Below are 24906 nucleotides of genomic sequence, written 5' to 3' on the forward strand. Positions count from 1 at the left end.
TCAGTGGTTAACGTTTTAGATACAGGTTTTCAATGTTGTTTGGGGCTGGTGAGCCGTTAGTAACTCACTTCACATGTCGTGCGCTTCTGCCTATGCCGAGAGCAACCATCCTGCTAGGCCTGTGGCTGCTGCACAGAGCGCCCTGGCGCTGGCTGGCCGTCACCCGTGGCCTCCATAGAGCCTCCCCACAAGCACGGTCCCCGAATCCTTCTCTCTTCCCTCTTCTGAGAGACCCATACCCCGTGTGACTCCCTGTTCCCTAGTCACGTGGCTGAAGTTGGCCACACGATGGCCCACTGGGCACGGGGCTGGTTTCCCGTGGTCACCCCATGGCTTCGGCTCCCCGTGCCATCCACATCCCTGGCCCCCACTGTCCCATCATCTAAGCTCCCGGTTACATCCATCAGGCTGCAGTGACCGCTTATTTCTATTTGTCCCTCATAACATCCTCTTGCTATTAGATTGAATCTCCCCCAAATGAGGGTCACATGTGAGAGAGAATGGCCTCTGAAAGTGGTGTGGGCCCAGAAGCACCCGGGAGCCAGAGGTGGCCAGCCCCATCAGCGGCTTCTGCGGGGGCTCACCGCCGAGGCGGTCTGAGTGCGGGTGCACTGCCCTCCCTTCTCGGGGGCTGGCTTCCAGAACTACGCTCCTTTCCGACGGCTGCAGCTTGACTTTGGAATGCCAGACCTGGGGGCCCCGTAAGCACTTCTGTCCAGTCGCTCAGGTCCACTTCTCTTAAGGACCGAAGCCAGCACCTGCCTCCCTGCAGCCCCCTCCTCCCCGCTGTGTGCTTGCGTCCCCCACAGGCCCTTTGCTGAGTTCTTCCCCGGGCAGTTCTATGTCGTGTCCTTGTTCCTTCCCACAAGGAAGATGGCCTATATTGTAGAGTGTAGGAAAGCCACTCCCATTAAATCACGTAGGGAGGGTTACTGAATTGTATTCTTGGTGACACAAAGGACGGGGGGGGCGACAGGGGGGCCATCTTGAATCTTAGCACGGAAAGCCTGCAGAGGCACTGCTGCCGGAACAAGGGGTGCCCCCTGGGCCCCACCTCCTTGTGCGGCGACACTTGCTCTCCTTGTGGTCTCCCAAGGCCTGTGAGCCACAGGCTGCCTCCCTTCCCGACCGTGCTCAGAGCCTTACACGGGTGAGCAGTCCCCTTCATCGTGCCCATGACGATAGTCCCAGGAACCGGAGCACTCACTGCTCTAAGTCCAGACCCTCTGGCAGGCCTCTGGGCGCCCTGGGGACACTGATGACCTCCTGTCAGGCAGAGGAGCCGTGGCTTGTCACATTCTTGCCACCTGGCACGTGCAGTCATGGCAGGGCAGGGTGCCCACCAACCAGGGCCGAAGTCCCTCCCTGGCAGTGGCTCGATGTGTCTTGTGGGCCAGGTCTTATGCCTCACCGAGACCTCATGCAAGTAGGAGCACAAGTGTGATCCGGGTCCCTCCAAAGTGCTGGTCTGGGGCTCTCCATGCTCCCCTTGCACCGTGCAGTATGGAAGGGAGGACCAGAAGGTGTCCTGAACAGGCTGGCACAGAGGTGTTCTGGGGGCGTCAGAGGCCAGAAAGGTGGACAGGACAGGCCACCCAGGGTTTGTGGGACAATGTCGCGGCACTAGGCACATGGGACTTAGGGGGCAAGGAAGGCTGTGGCAAATGGGTCGGCGAGAAGGCTGGTGTTGGTGCGGTGGGCTGGGCTGGGGAGGAAGGGCAGGGGACTAGCCTACTTGGCCCCTTGTCTCTGAGGAGGAGGGGGCTAGATTGGCCGACTTGCGAGCAGCTCCCTGGGCATCCGGCAGAGGATGGCTGGGTGCGCAGGAGGGCCAAGTGGCTGTCTCGTGTCCTTTGGGGCCCTCTCGGCTCAGGGCTGACACGTGCTAGCACCCACTGACTGTGTGAGGCCCCCTAGCTGGATGTTTTCTTAAATGAGCACGCCTGGGTTTACTGTAAAGGACACGTGAGGAAAGGCTGCATGGAGATGTCCCCTGCACAGGCCACCCCTCTCGGGGGTCACGGTACTAAGGGTAGTTTGCAGAACTTGTGTGATTCCCTGAGAACTGAGTGATCCTGCAAGAGGCCCCAAGGCTAAGAGGGGTGCTGTCACCCATGTCATGGTGGCCTCTGGGATCAGTTGCAAATAAGGGACCTTTCCCTTGCTTTGGGGGGCCTTTGCCATCAGACGCACATTGTTGTCCATTCCCTTCTTCCTGGGGCCCGCTCAAGTCAGGACTTTGTTTCTTGCTGGTTCCCAAGCTCCCTGCAGTCTCTCCTTCTGCCTCTCCCCATCCTCCCCATCTGTGTCTCATCCATGCCTGCCTCCTCGTTCCGTCCAGTGGCGCTGATCACCATTGGCAGCCCGGATGGGAGAGCTCAGACTCTTCCGGGCAAGTGCCACAGGCAAAGGGAAAGCACATACTTGGCATTTGTTGAAACCTGAAAGATTCTGGAATGCAGGTGGGGAGTGGAGGTGGGACCTGGGGACAGAGGAGAGGCAGGCTGGGGTCACACTACACAGTTTTGAGGCCAAGGAAGCACTAGAGGCTGTTAGGTAGCCATTACATAGCCTGGGTGAGGCTTAGGACCCAGGTGAGTGGCTGCGGTATGCACACTGGGTCAGGGACAAGGGACATCACGGTGAGTGGGCGGAGGCAAGGAGAGCCCGCCCCCCCCCCACACACACATGGGGTCTTTTCTCCCTGGTCCACCTCACCCGCAGCCTGGGAGTCCCATGCGGGAAAGGCCAGGTCTCAGATCTCTGGGCTTGCTAGGTGAGGAAGGGAGTAGTTGCTGTGACCCAGTCAGTCACACCTGGGGTCCAATATGTCCCTGGAAAACCCTTCTCAGTGCTTTATGGCCTAGCACGCCATGGATGGGCTTGAGAGAGAGCAGGTGATCGGGGGAGGCTGCCCGGTGCCCAGAGGCGCCCCGCTTCCAGCACCATCCTGTCCAGGGGCTGCTGCCCACCCCTATTGTGACCAATGAAAACGAACACAGCATCAGGTTGTAGAAGGCGGTGATTTAATAGATTTTCAGTCAGTGGGGCGATTTGTTAAAATGCGAAACCGCAGAGGGCAGGGGGCCGGGCCCTGGTCCCCCTTACACGGTGTCCTTAGTTGAGTGCCCCTCTTCCCTGAGGGCTCGGGGGAGGGAGTCCCTGTACACTCGTAGGCGGCCCAGCAGGCTGCTCGCACAAGGCATGTTCGTGCCCCAGGAGGGGCCCGCTCACGGCGCTCTCTCTGCCCTCCCCAGATGCCCATCCACCAGAATCTCAAGGAGCTGCTGGCCATCAAGGCGGAGCTGCAGAAGCGGGTGGAGGACCTGCAGCGGGAGGCGGCCGCGCGTGCCTCGTCCTCGTCCGAGCGGGGCTCTTCGCCGTCCCACTCGGTCACCCCCGTCCACACCTCCGTCTGACAGCTTCCGGAGGGCGGCGCTTCGGACATCCTGCTCTGCAGCTCAGGCAAGGGACTGCAGCTGGTGATCTGGTCTTCTACGCTTGGGCCCATCCTCCACGTCTGGAAGGGACTTCCTACCAGTGACCCTGTGTGTGGCTAGGTGACCGCTCCCACTGTCATCAAATGCGTTTTGTTTCGTGACCCGTTTACGTCCCGCCACCTGTTTCTGGTGGCGGCCGCGTATTTCAGCAACCCCGTGAACTGCCTGCCGCCCCGGCAGCTTGGGAGGGAGGAGGAGAACGGGGCACAGGGCTGAGGTTTGAGGAGACCGCTCTCTGGTTCCTTCCAAACGCGCTCTGTTCACTTCCAGACCACATGCCAGCCACGTGGCTTCTTTCAGCTCTCTGCTACCACTTGAGAAACGTTTTGAACCTAAGTACTGGCTGGGGGCAGGCCCACCACTGCCATCGAGTCTCCGGTCCCCCTCCCGCAAGGGGCCTCCTGCACCCGTTACTGCTGTGTACATAGAAGGCATTTTTAAGCGAGAGAGGCCTGCCTTTATTTTCCTACGCCCTTTTTTACGTGTAGACTAGTCACCCGAGGAGGCGTGTGCTCACGCGGGCTGCCGGAGCGAGGCCGTGCACACAACTTGATGTGCTACATCGGGAACATGATTTGAACGGGACAAGGCATGGTGTCCAGTCCTCTCCTGCACACCCGGGGTCACCTTCCAAGCCGGTGGTGGCGGCGGCTTACCTGGGGAAGGTCCCTTGCAGGGCCACATGTGTCCAGCTGTTCCTGGGCCGTGAGGCCTGTCCACTCTTTACTGTCGCCGGCTGTGTGCGCCCACGTGAGCGTGCCTGTCAGGAGGGGTTCTCCTCTTACAGAGACCCCGAGGCTCCGTTTCTTCCCGCCACCGCCTGGCCCCAGCCACCGGCGCGTGCGGCTGCATGGCTACCCTCAGCGTCCCTGGAGCCCCCCCCCCCCCGGCCAGTTGGGGGGGGGACTGTAGCGGGTGGTGCTGTGGTCTCCCCCCCCCCAATCAAGGCGAGCCTGAGACTTGCCTGTGCGATTTAGAAGCAGCCCAACAGGCCGTGTCCTTGAGTGTACGTAGCACAGAACTCTCTAAAACAACTTGAAGAATACTGTTACCTAAACAGTTCTTTGTCTTTTATTTAAGTGTACTAGAATGTAAAACCTTTATGGTTCTGATTTTTAAAAACTGGTACAGTATCATATTTGCCTCATCTGATGCACTGTATTTTGATCTGTAATTAAAATAATATGTTTGCCCCGTGGTCTGGTTTTTTAAGCTCCAATGTTTCCTTTCCCTTGAGGAACTATGACAAAACCTTCAATACCTGTCATTTTCCGTGTCCGGCACCGTTAACAGATGTAAAGTACCTTTACCGGATTTAATTAATTTACTAAATGATAACAGTCTATCAATCACATCTTGTTTTGGCCCAAACAGGTAAGTACTCTGATTTTAACGTGTGAAACACCCCTCACACAGAAGCCTGAGAAAATATTGATGGGGGAAGGGCTGGGGCCCCCAGAGTCAGGTGCCATTCCAAGGCGGCAGGATTCCAGGCCGTCTCCCCTCACCGCAGGCGGCAGGCGCTGTAGCTCCAGCGGCGACACCTGAGCCTCGAGGCCGGCAGGGCCGCCCACTGGGCCCGCAACGGAGACCTTGAGCGAAGCGTCACGTGCTGGGTATGTGCGCAAGGACGCTGCCGCCTCCGTCGCTGGTACAGCGCAAATGTGTGAAGCCCCCGCGTCAGCCGCGTCGCGCTCAGCTCGAGTGTCCGGCTGTGCTGCTTGCAAGCCCGGCCGCAGGGTTATGAACCTTGTTCCCAAACGGCCGTCCTGCAACACAGCCACGGCGAGTGAGGACATGCGCGCCTGCTCGCGCTGCGCTGGGGCGACGGCACCCAAGTCTGCCCTGGCTCCAGCCGGCTGCGTGCTGGGCTCGGGGGCGGCCCGGCTCCGGCCTGCCCCGGACATCAGACCTGGAAAGTGCCTGTGCGGCCCGGGCCTCAGCTTCTGCTGCCAGAGGGGCTCCCTGAGGGCCCTGGCCTCCCAGCCAGACATCACCAGGGTACGGGGGGGACTCAAGGCTCCTGCAGAAATGCCCCAGGCTGGGGACGAGAGGAATAAGGTCACCCCGTATCCTGAAGAGAAAAACAGCATCCCCGGAGGAAGGAAGTGCCTTCACGCCCCCAAAATACAATGATCTCTTAGGTTACATTTTCTTTAATGCAAACGCAAGACAGTTTACAATTCACATGTACACACAAGCACATCAAAAGTATAGAGGACTCTGAGATCCGTCTCCGTTTCTTCCACACACAAGCGAGGGCTGGCCTCTGGACCCCGGCACCCTGTCCGCCAGCGGACACACCTCCTTGCTCCTGTGCTCCGTTACCCACGCTGAGCCCGTGCCCTCCGTTAAGCCGGTACAGATCACACTCTCTCAACTGGCCCTTCCACTGCACTAGGTCTTCCCATCATCTGGGACAGGCCCAGGGCGCAATGCAACTTTCAGATAGACATGGACCCAAGGGGCAAGAGCTCTGCAAACAGGTGACCCAACGACTTTCCAGGCCTGGCCCCTCACTAGGAGGCAGCTCGAGCAAAGGGATGCGCAGCCCTGACTACATCAGAGCTGCGGGGGTGCGCGGTCTCCCCACGGGCGCACACTGGGACGGCCCTGCGGGGCGGCCGGGGCCGCTCCCCACACTGGAGGCCTATCCCGTGCGCGGTTTCACAACAGGTGCCACGTGAGCACATGAGGCACATACGCCACAACCTGCTGGGCCCGCTCTGATTTCAACTGTTCCTTAGGAAGTCGGCCTTGCCTCCTCCCAGCTCAGCCGACGCAAGCAAGGGAGCGAACGCGCAGCCGGTCCGCAAAGGGGAGCCGCGAGCGCCATCAGGACCCCGCCTTCCGGCACGGCCGTGCTTCCGGAACTGCTCCGGGATGCCACAAACCGATGATCACTAAACAGTGGCCCTAAACCTCAACTCAGCCTCAGCAGGGCTCCTGGTGACGGGACCACATGTGGGCCAAATGGAACGTTCCAGGACGCTAGCCCAGACTACAGTGCTCCGGGCCAGTGATGATAATACTCCAAAGCCTCTTCGGGACAGGCCAGGCAGGTTTCACTAACCCAAGGACACATCCCTTTCCCCATCCCCCTCCCACCGCAAAGATAACGTTAAGCAAACAACATGCACACTTTGGGTTTTGCTGCTTATCCTTGATGTCTGTAGCTTTTGCTGCTAAAACAAGATCACGGAGTGGACGGGGCGCACTCACTTCAAGCATAACTGATTCCTAAACACGAATACTATCACCTGGGAGACCACACCAAGCCCCTATGGAATCAGGCCTGAGAGCCCCAGCTTCCTACTTGTCCAGAAGGTTCCTAAACCCGCACGGTACGCATGCTTGCCCTTACAGAAATGAAAAGCCACTACTTCGAGCAGCTGCCTAGGAGCCCAGCAGTATAAAAGCTGGGATGAGGAAGAAGGACCAAAAGTACACCCCGCTGTCCACGGACCCTGTCACCCGCACTCGGTGTGGTGGGTGTGCGCGCGCGCGTGCACGTGTGTGTGTGGTGGCCTGATCCTGATTGGTTCGCTCCTTGCATGGCTTCACGCGAACCAGGTTCTTGCCGGGCCCGCTGCCAGACACACGCTGGGTCAACACAGCGTGCAGGGGATCGCCCCACCCTGGGGCCAGCTCCCCTCCCTCCCCTCCCCTCCCGCCCGCTCCCTCAGGCCCGGGGTGGCGGCCCGGCGGCTCCAAGGCCGGGGCTGGCTCTGGGTTCCACACGGACGCTCTCGGGGCCTCTGCGGCGGGCGGGCACAGAAACCCGACTCACACACGTCCAGAGCTCATCGGGAAGACTTAAGACGAGAAGCCAATGACGTCAGCAAAGCAGTGCGGCAGCTGGGGGTCCGAGGGAAACGAGGAGCCGGTCACAAGTGGCACGGGCCAGGGGGCGGCGGCTCTGCAGACTGCGTTTGCAGCGTTAGGTATTTCACTAGGGAAAAGACGACAGCGGTGAGCAGGGGGTCACTTCCACCCTGCATGGAAGGTGCAGATCCCAGATCAAGCCCCTGCTGAGGCCAGAAACCTGGTTCCTGCTCTGTTGTGTCCCAAGGCTAGGGCAGCTCAGCCCCACCCGGCCAGCTTCCCCTGTGGCACCCACCCTGTCCCCAGTCAGGGAACCCTGGACCCCGGAGAGGAGGAAGCTAGGTAAACCCTGTAAACAGCTCAGCCTGCTTCCTCATCTGTAAAATGGGACTGCCCCCAACCGGGCTTGCAGGCCGGCGGCAGATGTGTACGCGGTGGGCACCGAGGGTTTTAAGAATCACTGTAGTGAGGGGGGCACCTAGGGGGTCTCCGTTTAAGTGTCTGCTTGCAGCGCTGGTCATGATCCCCATGGGTCAAACCCCGTGTTGGGCTTACACAAATAGCACGGAGCCTGCTTGGGAGTCTCTGTCTCCCTCTCTCTCTCTCTCCCTCCCTCCCCAGCTGTCTCTTTAAATAAATAAATAAACTTAAAAACAAATAAAAATTACTATAGCGAATGCCACGATAGAGTCTGTTTTCTCTTACTGCAGGACTGCTGTGTCCCTTCGGGCAGCACTTCCGGGCAGCCGTCCAGAGCGGCAGCGTGCCACACCTTCCCCGGTTCCACAGCCCCGTGGGGCGCGCACTGCTGCCCCCGGCTCCCCGGCCCCCGCCCGCATGTCGTATCCGCCTGGAGAGGCATCTGTGTGGGAGGCATCGGTTTTCGCTGATGGAACACAGTCCCAACGGCACACAGAAGTCCCTGATGTGCCACCAGACAGCCTTGGCTGTGGCCCCCATGCCCCTGGTGGCATGAAGCTGGGGACTGCTTCATCAAGGGTAGAGTGCAGTGACCCCTGGGACCCCGAAGCCCCTTGCTCCGGCTGGAAATTCTAGAAACAGATGCCTGCGTGCTTCCCTAGCAAGGTTCCACTAAGTGCGCCAGAGAGCCCTCACCTTGGGGTTCCTCGCACACAACGGCTTCCAGGTTCTCTTCCTTCACGTAGTCCGCATTCAGCTCATCTGCAGAGGGCAAAGGACAGAGCTGGTGACTGATGTAGAACCAAAGGGGCCCCCCCACGCCCAGGGGTTCTCATCTCTGTCCTCAGAGATGATACAGGGACCGAGGCCTGGACAGCCATCCCCAGAGGGCAGGCACTACCACATGTGGGACCCAGGACCAGAGAGCAGGCACCCGATGGAAGGGTCAGCACCACCCACGTGTCCACATGGCAGCCCAAGGGCCAGGGAGGTGGAGAGGGAGCCAAGCGGCACATGAGTGACTGACAGATGCAGGGCGGAGGAGACAGATGGCTGAAGGGGACCCCCGGCCTATGGCCTTTCTGGTGACACCCGTGACTCCAGGCCAACAGGCTCCTCCAGCCCCAAGCTGCTCTGGTCAGTCCTATGGCCTTTCTCCCCACTGACTTCCATGAGGGGTTTGGGGACTCTACAAGCGTCCGCCACATGCCAGCGCTCGGGTCCCTGAGTGGCACCATGTGTATGCAAGACCCCACGCTCAGGACTCAGAATGGATGCCAGCCTGCTGCTGCTTAGGGAGAGTCAGGAGTCTGTGTCGTGGCCCAGGAGAAGCCGGGGACTGGAAGCCACAGCCAAGCCCAGGGCCCGTGGGAAAATCGGGCCATGTTTCTCAGCGAGCACACAACTGAGCAGGTGCCAGTCCCCGTCCCGCTGCCACCTCGGGCCCAACCCAGGCTCAAGGTAGACACCAGATGGCCCAGGAGCAATGCGGGCACTGCTCGGTGCTGTGTGTGCTGGGCCACCACGTGGGACGAGGCAGGTGAGGGAGCCAGGGAGGCCCTGTTGGCGTGCTCCTCAGCGATGCCCATCAGTGGGCCTCTGGGTCCCCGACAGGACCCCCACCCCCCAGCTCGTGCACCCCCCCACAGGGCCCCCACCCCCACCTCGTGCACCCCCCGACAGGACCCCCACCCCCCAGCTCGTGCACCCCCGACAGGGCCCCCACCGCCCAGCCCATGCACCCCTGAAGTCAGCCCCATGTGGCCTGGGGAACTGGATGGCATCCTCCCAACAAACACCAGGGCAAGCTACAGAAGCTTGTGGCGGCAGCCAAGTCAGTGAATGCCAGGGGAGGGGTCAGGGTGGAGACTGGGGGGCAGCAAGAGCAGTGGCGTGTGGAGGGTGGACAATGAAGAAAACGAGGAAGTCAAGGCATCTCATTACCTTGACCTTCTGCTGCATCTGAAGGCAAGACACAAAGCTTAGGACCATGGAGCAAGTACTTAGCCTGCAAGATGCACTGACAGGGCAGAGACGGAAAGCAGAAGGTTCCCCAAGTTGGGGCCCCTTTGGTGGCAACTGAGGCTGGAGGCCCTTGAGCTCTCCTAGTCGCCACGCACCATCTCCCTGGGGCTCCCCAGTGACAGGGTGCAGGGTGGTTTCCGCCCCGCCTTCCCTGACCTCTGTGCAGTGGTGGCTGTGGCCACTATGGGTAGAGGGTTGGCAGAAAGGGGACTTAGTTACTCCACAAACATTCACAGCCTCCTCTCAATTCCAGCCCAGCCTAGGTGCCAGGGACACATCAGTGGATGAAGCACACAGTCCCAAGAGTGATGGGGGGGTGGGGGGGGCAGGGCAGTTACACCGGCAGGAACCCAGCCCAATTCCACCCCGCCAATGCCACGCCTGGCCGGCAGGGGGCGCTGTGGCCACACTCAGGACAGGCTGCTCAGCAAGGTTTCCAGGGACAGTGCCCCAGGCCCGAGGCCCGGAGCAGCCAGGTGAGGAGGGGGACGACAGTGAGAGCGGGGCACTCAGAGACCTGAATCTGGCTTCGGAGGACAGAGGTTGCTGGTGTGGCTGAAGCCAAACCATGAAGGGCTTTCAATGGGCAACCTCATAGGCGTGACCGTGACCTGGAGGGCCTCGGGGAACATGGAAGATCAGGGCAAGCAGGAGGCCGATGGGACCATCCAGATGGAGGACAGGGAGACCTGGCCCTGGGCAAGCAGGGGCCCTGCGCAGGGGGCACCAGCGCCGGGAGCGGGGGACCCACTGATGTGAAGAGAAAGTGGGGGCCGAGGAGGAGGACTGAGGGATGCAGTGAGGCTGCCTTCACTAACAGAGCCAATCCCAGTCCTCCTGCAGCATTGCCGCCCGGCGGCAGGGGTCCCCAGACTGGATGAGCAGTTCCCTTCGGTGCCCCTCCTGCCACAGCCCAAGACAGACACACACACAGCTTCCTGTCCCTGCTCCCAGCACCTGTGTGGGACACAGTGTCTCCCGCCTGCAGTAAGTTCCTTCAACAGTCCTCCGACGCTGTTTCTGGTTTCCTCATGGATAAAGTGAGGGTGCGCTCAGACCTACCCCGGTGAGGACCCCCATCCAGCACTCGGCAGTAACTATGGGTCCAGCTTTTAGATAGGTTCTCTGGTCGGGTCTCTGGGTGACTCAGTCAGTTGAGTGTCCAACTTCGACTCAGGTCATGATCTCACACTTTGGGACTTCAAGCCTCGCATCAGGTTCTGTGCTGACAGCCTGGAGCCTGCTTCGGATTCTGTGTCTCCCTCTCCCTTCCCCTACTTGCTCTCTCTCAAAAATAAACAAACGTGAACAAAAATGTAAATAGGTTCTCTTTTATCCAATGCGCTTCCCAACATCTTCACGCCATCTCCTGGTATCTGAGCCACCCCGCCCAGCTCTGATCAGTGCGGACTGTACGCATCTCCCTGTGAGGGTAATGATGCTGTACCAAAGACACGCGCAAGCCCTCAGCCCCGTGGAACCTGTGCAGGGGACTTTCTTTGGAAAATGACCTTTGCCAATGTGATTAACTTCAGGATCTCAAGATGAGATCATCCTGAATTTAAGGTGAATGCTACACTGGATGGCAAATGTCCCTGTAAGAGAAGAGAAGACACACAGACACAGGAAAAGGCCATGTGAAGGCCAAGGCAAAGATTGGAGGGATGTACCCACAAGCCAAGGGACACCTGGTGCCACCAGAAGCTACAGGAAGCAAGGAAGAATCCTCGCCTACAGCCTCCAGAAGGCACACATGCTGCTGATGCCTTAATCTCAGACTCCTGGCTTCCAGAACTTTGAGGGAGTACACTGTGGCCTTTAAAGCCACTTGTTTTGTTTTGTTTTGGTTTGTGTTTTTGAACTAGGACAAGGGGTAGCTCTAAGGCCAGCCCGGCTTCCAGTTCCACGCTGCTTCTTGACAAGTCCTCACTCACAGTCCTCTACAGCCAAGCTGGTGGGGCCACAGTGAGTCAACAGGATCTCAAGCAGGGTGACCACGGATAGCTGTGGAGGTTGTGCACTGAGATCTGAACGGTGCCCCTGGAGTACTGCAGTGTGCAGCCTGTGCGACTGCATGGGGTGGCCCTGGTCAAGACTACTGTACAAGAGCAAGAGAAACAAATGCGCTCGCCAGAGGAAAACACGGTAGAAACTTCCGCAGTACCCACATCTGAGCATTCTGGTGCCCACGTTCATTTGCGGGGAAGCTTGGTCCCAGGGCAGAGGCCACCTCACAGGACACACTCCTAAGCTTCAGGAAAAAGGAAAACCATGCTTGAACTGGGCTCTGTCACTTGAACTAAAAATCACCTGTTTCACAGATACACTGTCACCAAGCAGGACACATCAGAGCTGTATTGGTGAGAGCCGCCCCTCCCCCTCCCCAGCCCCCCCTCCACCCCCCCTCCGCCAGCCCTCCGGGTACAGGTGCGCCCGCAGTCTGGGCCGATGCGGCTGTGCTGGTTGCTATTCAACTTACAAGGCAGACACGCAGAGCTAGAGCACAAAAGGAACGCCTGGCATGAAAGGTTGGGGGGCAAAACCTATGCTCTACTCTGCCCCTTGCACTCCTGTTCATTCAAAGCCCTTTGACATTGCAGCAGCCTCCTGACCCTCCAGCCTCCGAGGCGGCTGCCCTGTGCTCTTGAGGAGGCCGCCAGCGCAAGCAGGTGAGTCCCCGGGCCAAATGGGAACCCTGGGCCCTCTCCTGCTCCGTGGGACATCGGCAAACGTGGGTGTCCCTGGGTGCTGCCCCACCAATCCGGCCACTTCGCACTTCGGTCCACCCTGGCCGGAAAACCCCTCGGGAGTCCGCCCCGGGGGGCGGGGGCACGGATCCGAGCACGCTGGCCCCGCCCTGTGCCCCGGAGAGGCCCCGCCCCTCGGCTCACTCACGCTGGATGCTGAAGCAGAGCCTCTTCTGCTGGTACGAGATGTAGCTGGAGAGCGCGCCGATCAGGGCCATGGCCAGGGCGCTGGCCACGCCGGCGATGGTGCCCACCTCTGTCGACCTTCCTAGGCAAAGAGGAGGGTGGGGAGGTGAGGCAGAGGAGGGGGCGGTGCGCCAGGCTCGGCTCGGGCCCTTCGCTCCCCTCCGGCCCCTGAGCTAAGCTTGTTCAGATGCCCATATCCCCCAGGCCAGCGTGACAGGGCGCAGCCGCAGGCCTCTAGGGCGTCTGTCAAGGGCTTCTCATTGTCCATAGGCTTTCCACGTCGAGAAGCCTGAAAGGTGACAGTGGCCGTGGTCTCTGGGTCTCGGGCCGACAGGCTTCGTCTGGGACCACCTCCCTGGGGATCCCAGTTTCCCCGCTTCATTCCTTTAAAGCACCGCCTCCCTCTGGGGCCGGCCTCCCAGCTCCCTGCCTGAGACACTGACGTGCAGGTTGGGACTCCAGCCGGTGGGAACACCTCGGGACGTAAACCCACCAGAGTCAGGGTCGTCACTGCCGCCATATCGACCATCACCTGGAGAAGGGACAAAAGCACTTAATGTCTGCTGTGCGCCCATGGCCCCAGGCTTGGGGCAGCCTCTTCCCAACTCACTATCTGCTTCCACCCCTGCCACAGACGCCCCACCAATAAATCCCACCGGGCTTCCGCCTGCCTGTAGCCCGCTCCGCTTCCTGCTGCTGGTCACCTGCAAGCCCAGGCTACCAGGCAGGGCTTTTCCGCTGTAAAATGACAGTGACTGTGCCTGGAGCACGTGTTGATCTCAACTCCTCACACACAGGATTCTTTGCAGTCCTGTGGGGGGAGTGCACCTAGCGCCCTGACCTCACAGGGGACGAGCTGGCTCCTGAGTGCGGGACCGCCAGCCGGCGGCAGACCCAGGCCCGCGCCGGACGAGCCTCATTGTGACGGACAGCACTGCGTCTACCCTGAATGGACTGTCTCCTGTAAGAAGTATTTATTCTTGAGCTGATTATAGAAAATGATTATATAAACCTGTTTCTTTTTTAAAAAGGATGACAGACTAGCATAAAAACAAGTCATAATTCGACGGTGCAGAGATTTACAGGTGATATTTCCCTTTCCTTGCCTCCTGTCCCTAGTGCTTTACACGCATTTTCTTCAAATCCAGCCGTTCCTGTTCATGTAATTTAGGCACACATTCAGCATCCCAGCAATAGGCTACGGGAGTATGTGATGCTCATGACCTTTTTTAAGGCCTTCCTCGTCTACACCGGCACACAAGCAAAGGAAGGCTGACAGGCCTCCAGTATTCTGAAATTCAAAAGGCTGTATGATACCACGAGAAGGGAGAACAGAGTAGCAGCTGGCAGGGATGAAGGTGGGGAGCGGGGGGGGGGGGGAAACCGTGTGATGACAGAATTGGTCTTTATCGGAACCTGGCGGTGGCCACAAGCGTCCGTACCTGGGAGCGGACTCCACACACACACTTACCTCCCCCGCCAGGCACGCGGTGCCCTTTCCAGGCAGTGCTCCTTCATGGAGGGGCGCTGCAGTCCCACGCCCGGGATTTTCACGGGAACCCGCTCGGGGATGTGGGAGGCCATGAACTGTGACATGTCCTTCACCATCAGATTCTGGGGACGAGTCCCTGCAGGGATGGTAACATGCGTGCCCTGTGGGGAGGGGGCTGGGTGCTGGTAAGGGTAGTGGGGGAAGCCCGTGGAGAGCAGGAACTCTCTCCACACTCTGCTCAATTTTGCTGTGAACCTACAACTGCTCTGGAAAATGAAGCCTATTTTGGAAAGAGTGTAGAGGAGAAAATGAGGTTACGTTCCCACTTAAGGCTGAATCCTTGGGTTAAAGAACCCTGAGTGGACATAAGTGGTTATTTACAACACAGGGGCATTGGGTTTTGGAAAAGCACAATCAGTGCCATCGGGAGAGTTCCAAGTAGAAAGAACAACATGAGGTCCTCTGCACATTAACCTGTCACCAGAGAGGTCACTTGTGACGACCTGGAGACTGAGTGTACTGACCTGCCAGCTGCACTGCAGGTGGCCAGCATCCGGGGGGGGGCAGGCCCCCCCGAGGCACCCTCTGATGTGGACACATCGCCACATTTCTACATGAAGTGGTTTCAATTGCTCAGACCTTTCTTTCACCTCCAGTCTCTTTCCTTATGTTTTTACACATGGCTGATAAACGTTAAAAAAATTTAAATGTATTTAGTTATATGAGAGACACAGAGAGAGAGTGAGCATGTGTGTGCAGGAGCTGGGAACGGGAACGGGCAGAGAGAGAGGGGGAGAGAGGGAGGGAGAGAGGGAGAGAGGGAGGGAGGGAGAGAGAGAGAGATTCCGACGCAGGCTCCATGCTCAGCACGGCATATGTAGGGCTCATACATGAACGCCGCTCTCTTTCCTTATTAATGCTTGCTCACAAGGACATACAAACTTGAACCTCATAATCTGTATGATCATGAACTATGAAAGTGTTACATGAAATGTGAATACAAGGGTGTTATTCATACAAGCCTAGGAGTGGGAGCCACCCAAAGGCCTATCACTGAATGAACTGGCAAATCAGATGTTTTTGCAATATATGAAAAGGGCTTAGTAATCCCTAATGTAAAAGGAGCCCTTACACATCAGTAAGAAAAGACGCAGACCACAGCAAAACAAGAAACAGGCACCCAATGTGAATAGGTGGATGGACACAATATGTTAAGAGCGTCTTGTAAGATCTCATGTTCAAAGAAATGCAAATGTCAACAGGATCTCGTTCTACACTGATCCCATTTACAAGATTTCAAAGCCATACTATCCAGGGGAGGTGAGGAAAGGAGCAAAGAGGCACCTGCTTCCTTCTGGGGTTGAAGGGGAGGCTGGCAGAGCCTAATGGACACCGTTTGGCAGCACGCTTGAAGAGTCACATCTTTAAAAACGTACACTTCCTGTCAGCCAGCAATTCAACAGCTAGGAATTCATCCGGCACATCATGATGGTTAGGAGGTTGTTCATCACAGCAGAAAAACCCTCTCAGCATAAGTAGTGGTTAAATAAATTCCGGTATAACATCCTGCAGTCACTAACACAGTATTTTGTAGTACTCTTTAATGAGCGACAAAGATACGCAAGGTGTTCTTGAACAGCTGGGTTTAAGAAAGTAGCATGATCCCATTTTTACAAAAACAAATATGTACCAAAGAGAGAAAGTACTACACACATATTGCTCCAAAGTATTACCAGTAATTCTTCCTACAGGCTGAGATAGTAAAGTAGTATTTTCATATATTTACAAAAAGTGTTGACGCTACTCCACAGCTCACTGGCAGGATCACCATTATCAAGGATAGGATGTTTTATTTTTTTGTTTTATTTCTGTAATGTTTGTTTATTTTTTGACATAGCCAGAAAGAGAGGAGGGGCAGCGAGAGACGGAGGAGAATCCCAAGCAGGATCCGAGCTGTCAGCACAGAGACCAACAGCGGGCTCGTACTCATGAGCCATGAGACGGTGACCTGAGCCAAAGTCAGAAACTTCAGCCCCTAAGCCACCCAGGCGCCCCAAGGACAGTGTGTTTTATACCTCCGCCTACCTTCTGAGTCCACAACTACGTACCACATGTGCATACGACAGAGACCAGAGCTGCGTGCGTGCGCGCGCGCACACGCACACACACACACACACACACACACACACCGGTTCCTCGGAGGCAGAGATGCAAGGCACGTATTTGCCCTTCTCTGACCACATCACAGCTCACAGTGGGTGCCTGATGCGTGTGATTTGCCAAGGGCATGGAGACTCACATACTGGTGGGGAGATCCAATCTAGAACTCCTGAAGGGGGGCCATTTAAATTTTTAAGGATTTTTGTGAATATTCTAGATTTCCAACCTGCACAGCCCGGACTTTCAGATTTCTAAAATATGTTCATTATAGAAAAACTGGTAGCAGAAATGGAAAATAAAAAATAAATAAGGAAAAATACTTGCTTCAATCAACCCATGGATACAAAGTCAAAAGAAACTGGAAAAAACTGGCCAAAACACAGCTGCCTAAGCTAAGCACTGGAGATACCATTCCTCAGTGTTCTGGAAAGTCTCTAAGGCCTGGATTTCTTCCATCCCCTCCCTCAGCGATGATAAGGTCACCCTTCAGCCAGAACACTGGACACCTGCTGTCTCAGGAACAGGCAGGCTATGGCCCTGGATGAGGGCCAGCCCCAGCAAGGGGCCTGTCCCTTGGGTGCCCTTCCCAGCCAGCTCTCCCCTCCCATCCCCACTGGGTTCATTGGGTCAACTTATCAAGGGGTTTTGGACAACACACCACTGCGAGTGACCTGGGGGTGCTAATGACACCCCCCTCCCGCCGCTCCGGATCCTTTACCAACTGGGGACAGATGCAAAGAACCAGAGGAAGATGGGGCAAAGCATTCACTTCACAAAGGGGCCACACAAATACACCATCACTGCCAAGGTTACCAGCTTCCACAAAAGCGTAAGACATTACAGGACACAGCCTGTGGCCAAATGGAAGCTTCCCACCCATCACCTCCTGTCTCACGAACTCGCCTTGGAGCTCACCTGGGGAAAGCTGGGTTCCCAGAGCAGATCAGAGAGTTCACGGCCTCTGAGAGCACACTTACAGCTGGCAGCACCAAGGGCCCTTCGGGGTCCAGGAGAAAGCACTTCATGCCATGAGCCCATCAAAAACGTGGCCCAGAGGGCCAGCAGCCGAAGCAGTCAAATGTGTCACTCTCCCCTCTACGGGGAGGCATGCATGAGACGGGGTGTGCCACTTACGCCCCCCTCATTGCAGCAAACATTTATTGGGGTGCTGGGGAAACATGAGAGAAACAGGCACCTGCTTTGGGAAGCCGAATCCAGCAGCGATGAAGGTGCCTGACTCAGCAGGGTACGTGCTAACCTGCACCTGCGGGCCAACAGGGGTTCCAGGCGGAGAACAAAGACGCACTAGTGGAGGGGACCCCTGAGGCCTCAGTCAATGGATGGGTAGCGTAGCACTGGATGGAAAAGGAGTGGAAATTCACATGGTGGAAGGAAAGCATTCTAGACAGAGAAACTGCACGCGAAGGCCCCGAGAGGTGCACCTACCAGTCCGTCTGCCTATTCGGAGCAGAAAGAGAGCTAGTTCTCTGCGGCAGAGAGACAGGCAGCGGGCTGAGGGCTCGAAACTATCCTGGAGGCAGTAGGGGGCCTGTTGTTTTGCTTCCTTAAAAATTTTCCCTATATTTAATGAAGAAAAAATTCATACATACCAAAAAGTTGAAAACATTATACCGTGAACGCTCCTATCCACTATCTGAATTCTAGAACTAACATTTTGCATTATGTGCTTTGTCGTACGTCCATCCACCCATCCGTCTGCCCATGTGTCAGCGTCTTTTACGTTTCTCCGGCATTTCAAAGTAAGTCACAGACATCAGTACACTCCACCCCGAGTCTATTATTTATTACCCTGGGTTGCACATTTGCTTACGATGCCTTTTCTAAAGTAAAATTTACACGTGGTAAGATACACAAATCTTCTGTATGCCACCTGGTAAGTTCTGGCACATGCATACGCCTGCAAAACTCAGACCCCCACCAAAATATACAACAGCACCGTCAGTCCAGAACCCCTGTCCACATCGCAGCCTGGGTAGCCATGGATCTCATTTGTGACATTATAGATCAGTCCTACAAGGACTGGAATTTCGGAAGGTTGGGCTCATATAGTTAGGTAGACTCTTTTCATGGACTTCTTGCACGCAGCATAATGTTTTTGACACTTACCCACATTTTGATACTGGTAATTTTGTTATATGAATATATATATATATATATATATGTATCACAGTTTGTCTATCCATTCTTCTGTGGGTACTGGGGCTGTTCCCAATGTTTTGTTTTCCTATTTTAAATGCTGCTATGAATATTCTTTAGAAGTCTTTCTCGGACAGAAGCTCTCATTTTTCATGAATAGGAGGGAAACTGCTGAGTCACTGGCTAGGTCTGTGTTCATTCACATTGATAGGAAACTTTACGTTCACACCGCCAATACAGGACACTGTCCGTTAACCCACATGCACCGACATTTGGTATTGTCAGTCTTTCTAATTTTAGCCATCCTGGTGGGTTGTTACAGTAGCTCATTGTGTATTTAACTTGCATTTCTCCAATGAATATGATTTTGAGCTGCTTCACAGAACTTCCATATAAGGTATCTGTTCGAATCTTATGCTCGTTTTTTAATTGGGCTATTTGTCTTTTCATTGTTACACACTAGTTTGAAACAGAGGACTGACCAGATCAGTTTCATGTTCCTGATGGTTCTCGCGGGCAGCTGTCTGGAGGCCACACTGGGACCCGAAGGCCAGTTAGGAGGTAAACGACTGAAGGGGAGGAGATGTGGGCCTGAGGGGAAGCAAAACGACTATTCTGAAGTCAAACGACACTCGGAGACCGGACTTCATGTCTGATGGAGTGAGGGGCTCACCAAAGCCTCTCCTCAGAAAGCAACTACAACTGCAGCCAATCCGAGGCGGCCACGTCTGGGGACAGGTTTAGGCCCAGGGAGAGAGCTGGAGGCTCTAGTTCACTCCCCCTCCCCCAGGACTTTCATTAGCTAGTTCTGCCGGAGAGGGGTGAACCGGCCACAGAACCCGCTGCCGCCGAAGGCCTCGTGTGACTCAGCGCCATCGGTGACAGGCGGCGAGCTGGTGGCAAGTGGGCGGGCAGAGCTGGTGGCTCCTCGAGCTTCAGCAAACACCAAGCAGTCAACTGGCCAGGATTTCAGTAGGAGGTGAGGAGCGAGACAGCCACAGGGAGCTTAGGACACTCTCCACGTCCCTTCCTTGCCCTGAAACTGAGCACATGCCCAACAGGGACAGTCTGGCACTGGCCGAAGGCCAGCTGTGGAGATCAATAGAGGAGACTGAATCCAGTAACAAAACTTTACATTTATGGTCAACCGATTGTCCCCAAGGGAGCCGAGACAATTCAGTGGGGAAAGGATAGTCTTATCAGCAAATTGTGCCCAGACAACTGGAGAGCCACATGCAAAGGAATGACCATACACAGATTAACTCAACATGGAATGGCAAAGACCTAAAAGCAGAAGCTAAAACTATAAAAGTTTTAGAAGATGTAAGAAAAAACTCTCTATGACCTTGTTCTTAAGCAGTACAACATAATTCCTAAAAGAATAAATCAATAAATTGGCCTTTATAAAGAAATATAAACAATCAACAAAACACTATTAAGAAAAGGAAATAGCAGCCACAGATTGGGAAAAAATATTTTCAAGATCACATACTTGATAAAGGACTTGTATTCAGATTATATAAAGAACTTGTAAAAGCAAAAAAACTTGAATTTTTTAAATGGGCAAAAAATCCAAACAGACTTCACCAAAGAAGCAGCATGTGAGAAGAGGTTCACCATCATGTGTTATTACGGAAATGCAAATTTAGAAAATGAGGAGATACCCCTCCTACTGAAATGTCCCAGATCCCAAAGAGCGCACCGCTCCAGTGGAGCAACAGGGGTCTCACCCGATGCTCCGGGGAAAGCCAGATGATGCAGCCTCTTTAGAAGAAAAGACAGCTCAGTCGTTGATCATAAAGTCAAACATGGACTCACCATATGACCCAGCAATCATACACCCAAGTACTAACCCAAATGAATTGGAAGCTTGCGTCCACACGAAAACCTATATGTAAATGTTTAGAAATGTTGACAGCAGCTTTATTCATAATCATCAAAAGCTGGATGCAAGCAAGATGTCCTTCAATATGTCAACAATAAGCAAAAGTAGTACATCTGGACAGCGGAATATTATTCAATGCTAAAAAGAAATACACCAGAGAGCTGTGAAAAGACACAGAAGAACCTCCAATGCATATCGCTAAATGAAAGACATCAGTCTGCAAAGCCTACATGCTGTAGGATTCCAATTATAGGACATTCGGGAAAAGACAAAACTATAAAGAGTAAACACACTAGTGGTTGCACTAATAGAAAATGAATTGGGGTTGACGAAGGGGAGAGTGGCTGGGTACAAAAGGGACATACGGAAGGACGTTTCTGGTGACAGAACTGTTCTGTATGGTAGCTAGGTGATGGACACAGGACTTTGCATTTGTAAGAACCCATAACTACATCGTGAAGAGTGACCTGTAATGCATGCAAGCAGAAGAACAAAACAAAGCATCAGCTAGGTGGGTGGGAGATCTCGGGACAGAGGGCAGACTGTGACAAGTGGACCTAACGCATGACGAAAGTAGGACACGATCGCTGGACGGAGGGGGAGGGATAAAGGGGCTCAAGTCACCTGGAAAAATGCTATTTTGACTGCAAACTGTAAGGTAAAGACACAAGCATTTACACATAAACCCTGTACTTGCACGAGGAAAGCTCTTTCCCACAGAGGCATGAGCTGACCATTCTGACTGTGCTACCCGTGATACTAGAATTGAGCAAATAAGCAAATGGTTGATGAACAGTAGGTTTCTCCCTGTCAGAGGGGGGAATTACAGAGAATCAAGAAAGGAAGACCAAAATAAAGCTTTTGGCACTGAATTACAGTTGGAGTTAAGTAAGAATCCATGTTGAGGTGAATGTACATGCGGACGAATAGAGAAATAATTATAGATACACATGTGTACATGGTTTGGTATACATCCATCTATTTATTGCCCACTTCTGCCAATGAAAGGGTATAGAAATAACAACACCCCACAAAGTGACGAACACACTCGACACTCAGATCTTCATTCCTAACATCAATCACTTCCGGTGAGGAAGAGAATGATGTACTGAATAGGATACCCAGAGAAACGTCCCCAGCAGGCAACGGGGTTCCAGCAGTGAACGAGACCAAGGAAGTGGGGAACCCTAGGAGAAGCCGGGAAAAGGAGCGTGACGCAGCAGATGGTCACTGGGGACCAAAGCGCAACTCAGGACTGGGAGCGGAGGCTCACACACACCCGCGTGTGGACCAAGAGGAGACAATGAGGAGCTGAAATTTACTGGCCTCAAGTTGCTCCGAGAAAACGCGACAGAGCGGAGGTGGCTGGTGGGACTGGCTGACAAGAGACTGGCAGTGTCCCCTAGGGACACAACATGGGACTCCTGAAAGGCCAACACATATTTTCGTGAGAAAAAATATGTGACAGATAAAAACTCCAAAACTACAGTTGAGTTGATGTACCTAAGACCCAAAGTTGGAAAACACATTAATTAGGACTGTTTTCATGCCGAAGATCATCATGTATTAAAATATGTTCTATCTTCCGTTGTGGCCGTAGCATGTCCGCATAGAGGCGGGTGTGCGAGAACTTCACTGTGTGCCCATCATAACCATGTTTCAGGCTCACACTTGTATTTTCTGCTGGGAGCCCCTTTATTTTCTTTTAATGATGCTTATAATGACGGATAATATAACTTAAGCTAACAAGTGATTATTCTTTGGACGAGAAATTCAAATATGAGCCTAATTAAAGACTTTCCCAACACTTCTGCCTTGCTAAAACATGTACTGTTAAAAAGGAACCCCCGACGTGCCATTCAGACTTTCATCCGTGCGCATGCTTCCACACACTATCACTGCCCGCATCTCACCATCTGGAAATTCCATTTGTCACCCAGGAGTAATTGGCCAATTTGCTGGGTTTGCCCTTTAAACATTCCATGTTCTTCTGACACCTGTGAGTTTCATTTAAAGGCTCTTAGAAATTTTTACTCAAGATGACATTGTCTGGAAAGGGGTTCTGAAGGACAGATGTGACTACAGTATCCTTTAATCAGAAGAGAACACGGTTCCAAATGAAAGGCACGAGGTCTGCACAAGAAGGGAGCACGTGCTGATGCCACAGCCAGGACCGCAGGTACGCACCTCACTCACGCGCACGTAAGCACAACAGGCATCAAGCAGAAGTAACAATCACGAGTTCCAGCCATTACTTATTTTGTCACGATAGATCTGGCTGACGGTCTCCAGGGTAGGATCGGTTCTTGATGTGTACGTAAGATAAAAGGCTTAAGTCTTTGGTGGTTTGGGGGGAGGGCGTGACTAGGAAGGGTTGGCATGAGGGGTTTCCGTGTGGTGACGGAACAGTTCCGTTGCCTGCATCCTGATTGGGCATGGTTACTGAAATCCACACACAGGGTAAAATTTCATAGACCCACACGTGTACACATGCCCGTATACACACACACACACACACACACACACACAGATGCACACTGAGCGTGAGCACATGCACACGCTGATGCAGTCTGAATGAGGTCTGTATGGGACTTAGTAACAGTCTCTACCAAGGTCAGCTTCCTGGGTTTGACAACGTACCACCGTCATGTGAGCTGTCATCATCAGGGAAAACTGGGTCAAGAGTACACAGAAATTCTCCTAAGCGATTTTTATAAGTTCCTGTGACTTTTAAAGTATTTTACACTAAAAAGATATTTTAAAAGATGCTAGACTTGCTATTGGGTCTCCTAAAAAATGCTTGTCATGATGAACTTTGCTCTTTCCATCCCAAGGATGACAAGATCCCCAGGCTGGAGGTGGGAATTGTTCCCAGTGAGTCCCCTGACCCACAGCCACCGTACCTGGTGCTGCCTTGGCTTGGGGACATCAAGGGGAACATGTGGGTTTTCTAAATTGGCTTATATGTCCCTGCTTTGAGCTGCGCAGCCCCCATTCTTCCAAGTGAGCCCCAAGTTGCCAGCAGGACATCCCCGCCTGGCTGCCATGTAATCGCGTTTATAATGAGCATTAGGCATTCAGACGAACCGGTGCGCCTAACTTTACCTTTGTCAGGTTTGTACTGCCCACCACCTAATATGTCTTCAAGATCCTTGTCTGAAAAACCTAGAGAAAACAAAATACACGTTTCAATTCCAAAACACCTTTTATTATTATTTTCTTAATGCTTATTTATTTTTGAGAGAGAGGGAGAGAGCACAAGCAGGGGAGGGCACAGAGAGAGAGGGAGATACAGAATCTGAAGCCAGCTCCAGGCTCTATGGAGCCCGACACGCGGCTCAAACTCACAAACTTGAGGTCATGACCTGAGCCGAAGTTGGATACTGAGCCACCCAGGCGCCCCCAAAACATCTTTTACAGGGACAAAAATCTTATGTAAATGTTGTCCAACATCCCCAGAAAAGGAATTCCAGTTAACAGTACCCTTAATGAACTCTCAAAGGCTCCTGATTCCCTCCCACTGGAGAACACACCTTAATACCCTGTCACTTAGAGCACGAATGGGACCAGGAATGCGGCTGCCATCACTACCCTGTGACTAGGTTAGATTACGTGCCAAAGGTGAAAAGATTTTGCAGATGGAATTAAGATTACAAATCAGTTTGGCTTTGGGTGAATCAAAGGGGAGAGTATCTTTGGTGGGCCTGACCCAATCAGGTAAAGCCCTTTAGACCAGGGTGAAGCCTGCCTGAACTCAGCCACTAGAAGCAACAGAGCTAGCCTTCCTCTCTGGGCTTTCCCCAGTCTCTTTCTCACGCTGGTCTTGAAACAGCAAGGAGCCATGAACGTGGAAGAGAACCTGACTGCAGGAGACCAGTCCCAGTGGACACCGGGACTGCAGCTATATGATAAGGCCCTGAACAGAAAACTCAGCTTAGTGGTTCCTCAATGCCTCATGAGAGAAAACTGTGAGTGATTAAACGTGTGCTGTTAGCTCACTAAGCTCGTGCTCATGTGCTGCCAGCAACAGAAAACTAACGTGAGGAAACAGAACAATTTTATTCTGGCTTCACCATTGAGGACCCAATTTTAAACGTTCTGTGAGATGAAATGGAAAGTGTGCTTAAAGCATTTCTGCCATTTTTTTTTATTCCAGTGTACTTACTCTGCGGGGCACTTGAGTGTTTGAGTTCCGAGCTGCATTACCTGCTTTGTGCTATGGAATGAATGCTTTGCCCAGAAAGAATGAACGAATGAATGGCAGACGTTTCCTTGAAAATGAACAAAATGCGTGGTCACTACAAAGACCACCACTGGCAGGATCTACTGCCAACGGGAAGATTTCAAACAAAACGTGGAATTTTGAAAAATCTATATCCACCACGCTGATCTTAGCAACTTCCCTGTACTGAAACTTTATCTACGGAGATAGAGTGATATTAGCAAATATGAACGTGGGATAGAGCACACTGCAACATGGCCGTTATCTGGAAGTTCAAAAGACCTCAG

General features: G+C 54.0%; 2 protein-coding genes across 11 annotated transcripts in view; one reads left to right on the forward strand and one right to left on the reverse strand.

The window, feature by feature from the left end:
- The window catches only part of MTMR1 (myotubularin related protein 1), a 54647-nt gene extending 49949 nt beyond the window's left edge, over positions 1-4698 (forward strand). For all 10 annotated transcript variants that reach the window (XM_029930989.1, XM_029930985.1, XM_029930986.1 and 7 more), the window contains one exon: positions 3258-4698. In XM_029930989.1, coding sequence (XP_029786849.1) covers positions 3258-3419 — 162 coding nt within the window. In that variant the 3' untranslated portion in view covers positions 3420-4698. The remainder of the gene's footprint in view (positions 1-3257) is intronic.
- A 2468-nt stretch (positions 4699-7166) lies between these two features.
- CD99L2 (CD99 molecule like 2) overlaps positions 7167-24906 on the reverse strand; it is a 52324-nt gene continuing 34584 nt past the window's right edge. The window contains exons 5-10 of the mRNA XM_029929716.1: positions 23503-23562; positions 13197-13235; positions 12666-12785; positions 9690-9707; positions 8442-8507; positions 7167-7452 (exon numbers count right to left, since the gene is read on the reverse strand). Coding sequence (XP_029785576.1) covers positions 7388-7452; positions 8442-8507; positions 9690-9707; positions 12666-12785; positions 13197-13235; positions 23503-23562 — 368 coding nt within the window. The 3' untranslated portion in view covers positions 7167-7387. The remainder of the gene's footprint in view (positions 7453-8441; positions 8508-9689; positions 9708-12665; positions 12786-13196; positions 13236-23502; positions 23563-24906) is intronic.

The sequence above is a fragment of the Suricata suricatta genome, chromosome X, assembly GCF_006229205.1.
Source record: "Suricata suricatta isolate VVHF042 chromosome X, meerkat_22Aug2017_6uvM2_HiC, whole genome shotgun sequence".
NCBI lineage: Eukaryota > Metazoa > Chordata > Mammalia > Carnivora > Herpestidae > Suricata > Suricata suricatta.